The 2,514-nt window shown below is 41.0% G+C and overlaps 1 protein-coding gene across 2 annotated transcripts in view; it reads left to right on the top strand.

Moving 5' to 3' along the window:
• bmal2 (basic helix-loop-helix ARNT like 2) overlaps window positions 1-2,514 on the top strand; it is a 14,868-nt gene that overhangs the window by 4,449 nt on the left and 7,905 nt on the right. For both annotated transcript variants that reach the window (XM_014005483.1, XM_014005485.1), the window contains exons 2-9: window positions 313-439; window positions 531-584; window positions 680-721; window positions 823-980; window positions 1,072-1,151; window positions 1,490-1,582; window positions 1,998-2,115; window positions 2,211-2,360. In XM_014005483.1, coding sequence (XP_013860937.1) covers window positions 313-439; window positions 531-584; window positions 680-721; window positions 823-980; window positions 1,072-1,151; window positions 1,490-1,582; window positions 1,998-2,115; window positions 2,211-2,360 — 822 coding nt within the window. The remainder of the gene's footprint in view (window positions 1-312; window positions 440-530; window positions 585-679; window positions 722-822; window positions 981-1,071; window positions 1,152-1,489; window positions 1,583-1,997; window positions 2,116-2,210; window positions 2,361-2,514) is intronic.

Genomic DNA, 2,514 nt, shown 5'->3' with positions numbered 1-2,514 from the left:
CACACACACACACACACACACACACACACACACACTCACACACCCTAAAATTAACCTCACAGGTTAATCACCTCACCTCACCTGACCCTAAAACTAACCTAAAGATTAGTCCTAAACCTAACCCCACACCCGTAGTTTGCATTTGGACCTGTGGGGACCAGGCATTGGTCCGATTCACTTCGGTCCCCACGAGGCTGCTTTTTAAAAATAAAAAATTATTTTATTTTTTGGTTGGGAAAATTGTCCCCACGTTGTAGGAAAAACCCATCCACACACACACACAGAGCATGTTTTGGTTGTTCTGTGTTGCAGATGATGTGCTGGTTGAAGAACAGAGCAGTTCTGCGTCTCTGCCCAGCTCGATGAACACATCTTTACCTGCTGGTGTTTCGTTGAACATGGGGATGCCCCGGAAGCGTAAGGGCAGCACAGACAACCAGTTGAGTAAAACCGGTCGTCCTTCAATCCTAACATGTTGAAAAATCAAACCAAGAGGCTAAACTAACAGGACTTGTCTTGTTTCTTTTTAGGGATTCTAACTTGGCTTCAATCAACGATGGAGATTTGGAGGATGACCAGGACAGGTGCTCTTTTTTTTCCCCAGGGAGATTAGCTGAAAAGAACAATGAAAAGCCCCAGATTCTCAGTCTTTGTAAATTAATTTCTTTTCTTTTCACAGGTCAGATGGAGAAGACCAACATGCCAAAAAAAACTGTTTCAGGTACTTTTACGTAGTTAGATTCTGTGGTTTTGATTAGTCTATCTTTCACTGATCAGCTTTAAGCTGAAGTGTGTTTTTATGGGTTTTGTGTGTTTGTGCAGGGAGCCACACAGCAAAATTGAGAAAAGACGACGAGATAAAATGAACACACTCATCGACAAGCTCTCAGCCATGATACCAACATGTAACCCCATGTCTCGTAAACTGGACAAACTCACGGTGCTCCGACTGGCGGTGCAGCACCTGAAGTCTCTCAAAGGTGCTGAGTCAGCAGATTTAAAATTAAAACCTCTGAACAGACTATACACCTCAGGTACCTGGAAATAAACTAATGCCGTCTGTCTTTTCAGGTTCAGCGAGCGCCTTTTCRGAAACAAACTACAAACCATCATTCCTTCCTGAAGAGGAGCTGAGGCACTTAGTCCTCAGGGTAAACGACAAAAACCAGTTCTCTCTTTAAAGATTCTATTGAAAGACTTCATGTCAATCACTTGAGGTTATGTCAAACTCYTAAATCAAAAGCAGCACAAGAAAACACTTTTGCAGAGAACGTTCAACTTGTTTTTTTTTTTTGTTTTTTTTACACGTTGACCACAATATACAAAAACTATTAAGTTATCAAAGAAAAGTAAAATCCAATGAATGCTGATTAAAAAAAGTGGTTTTATTTAAAAACGAACATGTAAGTGTAAAAACTGCTCGCTGGCTTTGTGTTTTTCCTCTTGATCTCATCACATTGGCTCTTTGTCTGGGTCATTTTTTGTGCAGGCTGCAGATGGGTTCCTGTTTGTTGTGGACTGTGATCGAGGGAAAATAGTGTTTGTCTCTGAGTCCATCTCGAAGATATTAAATTATAGCCGGGTAACTTTATTTTTTATTTATTTTTTTAATTTTCATCACAGAATTGTGTGAAAACCCCAGGCACACCAGTTGGTTTGTGTTAATTTTGGCATCGTTGTTGGTAGACTGGAATCCTCAAGGCGAGAAAGTACTTTAATTTAAGAAATGCAATATTTCTCATTTTATTAGGTAGACTTATTCTTATGTGCATAAATATAGTGAAGCAGTTTATAGGCTGATCCTTTCTAGAATAAACTGTCCTCAGTTGCTGCTGTGCTTTGTTGGCAGCACCAAATGTCAAAATATGAAGTTTTTTCTACAAAGTTAAATAAACTTGGCTAATATAAGCTGGAGTTGTTAGATGTTTTAAACATGTATTTTTCTCCTTGTTGGAGCTTTGTATAGTCAGCCTGGTGAGCTGTTTGGTTTTTTTTAGGCGGAGCTGATTGGACAGAGCCTGTTTGATTACATCCACCCTAAGGATATGGGGAAGGTGAAGGAGCAGCTGTCAGCTTCTGAATTACACCCTCGTGAACGGCTAATAGATGCTAAAAGTAAAGCATTTATTTTTGTCTCTGCGTGCCTGTGTGTGTGTGTGTGTTTGTGTGGAGGAGCGTGTGGGTAAATCTAACCCTCCCCGTGTCTTCAGCTGGTGTGCAGGTCCAAGCCGACCTCCCCGTCGGTGCGTCTCGGTTGTGTTCAGGCGCGCGCCGCTCTTTCTTTTATCGCATGAAATACAACAAAATCCCTGTGAAGGTGGAGGAGAAAGAACCTCAGGCCAACTCCTCTAAAAAGAAAGGTGAGAAAACCAGATAACGTTTATGATTTTTAAATTATGGTAACGTTTAAGCAGATATATTGTGTCATCTAGTACAGGGGTTCTTAACCTTTTTGACCTCGGGGCCCAATTTGTTGAACATAAAGTAGCACGAGGCCCAGTCACACGTTACCAA

The sequence above is a fragment of the Austrofundulus limnaeus genome, unplaced genomic scaffold, assembly GCF_001266775.1.
Source record: "Austrofundulus limnaeus strain Quisiro unplaced genomic scaffold, Austrofundulus_limnaeus-1.0 Scaffold31, whole genome shotgun sequence".
Lineage (NCBI taxonomy): Eukaryota > Metazoa > Chordata > Actinopteri > Cyprinodontiformes > Rivulidae > Austrofundulus > Austrofundulus limnaeus.
The sequence above is the reverse complement of the archived record's forward strand: the minus strand, read 5'-3'. Positions and strand labels throughout refer to the sequence as shown.